Source organism: Trypanosoma conorhini, assembly GCF_003719485.1.
Source record: "Trypanosoma conorhini strain 025E chromosome Unknown Tco_14.4_contig_01532, whole genome shotgun sequence".
NCBI classification, from domain to species: Eukaryota; Euglenozoa; class Kinetoplastea; order Trypanosomatida; family Trypanosomatidae; genus Trypanosoma; species Trypanosoma conorhini.
Window position 1 is genome coordinate 1,660 of NW_021705339.1, and position 1,464 is coordinate 3,123.

The following is a 1,464-nucleotide window of genomic DNA, read 5'->3' on the forward strand; positions in this document are numbered from 1 at the left end:
GCGGGCAAGGGGGTCAACGTCGCCCCATGCGCCGCCGAACAGCGTCACGAAAAGCACCGTCCGCAGGCGCAGCTGCCGAAGTTCGTCGCGGCCAAACAACTCGCGCCCGCCGAGGACGTCGTGCAACTCAGCCAGCGGCAGCGGGTGGCTCGGCGGACTGGGGCGCGACCGGCCGTGCGCCCACCCAGCGCCGCTCCCCGCGGCGGTGAGAAACATCTCCGCGTGGTCCAGCACCAACACCACCACCGCGCCGTCCGCCGCGTCCTCGTCGTCGTCGGCGGGCTGGCGATTGTCGGGGCAGGCAGCGGAGGCGCGGACGGCGCGACGAATGCCCCTCCGGAGCGCCGTGCTCCCGTTGGCGTGCCGCCGCGCGAGGGACAACGCGAGTTGTGGGGCGACGGCGAGCACACGGCGGCGTGCGGCACCGCGGGCCCGCTGAATCGCCCTGCGCACCACGTGGCTCTTCCCATTGCCCGAGGGCCCGCACAGCAGCAGCGACGCCGGCGCCGCGCCGCGCGGCCAGTGCAGCAGCACGCCGCACAGGAGCTCCTCTGCAAGCAAAAAAGGCGACGTGTGGGCCTGCCGCGGCTGCTCTGGGCTTGTGAGGGCAAAGCCCGGCGAAGCCTCACCGTGCCGCATGGCGTCGCCGCGCCACCACCCCCCTATACTAGCGAGGGAAAGCAAAGCAAAGAGGAGGAGGATGAAAATGCATGCACTACACCGAAACCGCAGACGCCAAACCCACCACGCTGCCTGCAACTCGGCACGACACACACGCGCACATATCGGCTAAACAACAACAACGAAACCCTTCAGACAAAATGTTGAGGATGCCTGCCGCATTCCCTCGCCGGCCCACACCCCGCACATCGGGCGCCTCCCCGCGTAAAAAAGAAAAAAGAAAAAAAAAAAAACACGCTGCGCCAAATGGACAAACAGCCAAGACCAACTTATCTGTTTTTAAAAAGAAGTGCGGCGCCTCAACACACATAACCGTCTCTGCTGCCTGTGCGCACCCAGTTAGCTCGCAAGGAAACAGTAAAACCGCCCGAGACTGAGCTCCGCGGTGTGAGGTGGCCGCCCTCAGAAGACGGACAACACGCATCCCCAGCGCGGTAGCACACATCCCCGCCGCCCGTCTCCTCCTCCGTCCCCCAAACCGGCGCAACGCTTCTTTCCCATTTCCCGTGTTTGTGCGACGTTGCGCCGCCGCCGCCCGATGGAGAGGGGCACAAAAAACGGGAAGTCCATTGGCGTGCCCGCAGCTGCGTGTGTGGTGTGTGTGGGGCCGGATGTTGCGGGCCCGCCCTCCAGTGCTGAATAAACTCCGCTGCGTCGGGGGGAAGCCAAAACCCACGGGGGTGGGCGGCACTACGGCACGCGTGACACCCCTGCAGCGCCGATCGGCCGTTCACATCACCAGCCAGTCGGGGGCCACCTGCGGCGCGGCGCAGGGCGCCGTTC

The 1,464-nt window shown here is 66.5% G+C and overlaps 2 protein-coding genes across 2 annotated transcripts, besides 1 other annotated feature; both read right to left on the reverse strand.

The window, feature by feature from the left end:
* On the reverse strand, positions 1-639 carry Tco025E_10207 (ATPase; the record flags this gene model as incomplete). Its single annotated transcript, XM_029376992.1, has 1 exon — positions 1-639. A coding segment is annotated over one exon (639 nt), but the record flags the coding sequence as incomplete, so codon positions are not given.
* A 248-nt stretch (positions 640-887) lies between these two features.
* Positions 888-914: a microsatellite.
* A 66-nt stretch (positions 915-980) lies between these two features.
* Tco025E_10208 (uncharacterized protein) lies at positions 981-1,464 on the reverse strand (the record flags this gene model as incomplete). Its single annotated transcript, XM_029376993.1, has 1 exon — positions 981-1,464. A coding segment is annotated over one exon (484 nt), but the record flags the coding sequence as incomplete, so codon positions are not given.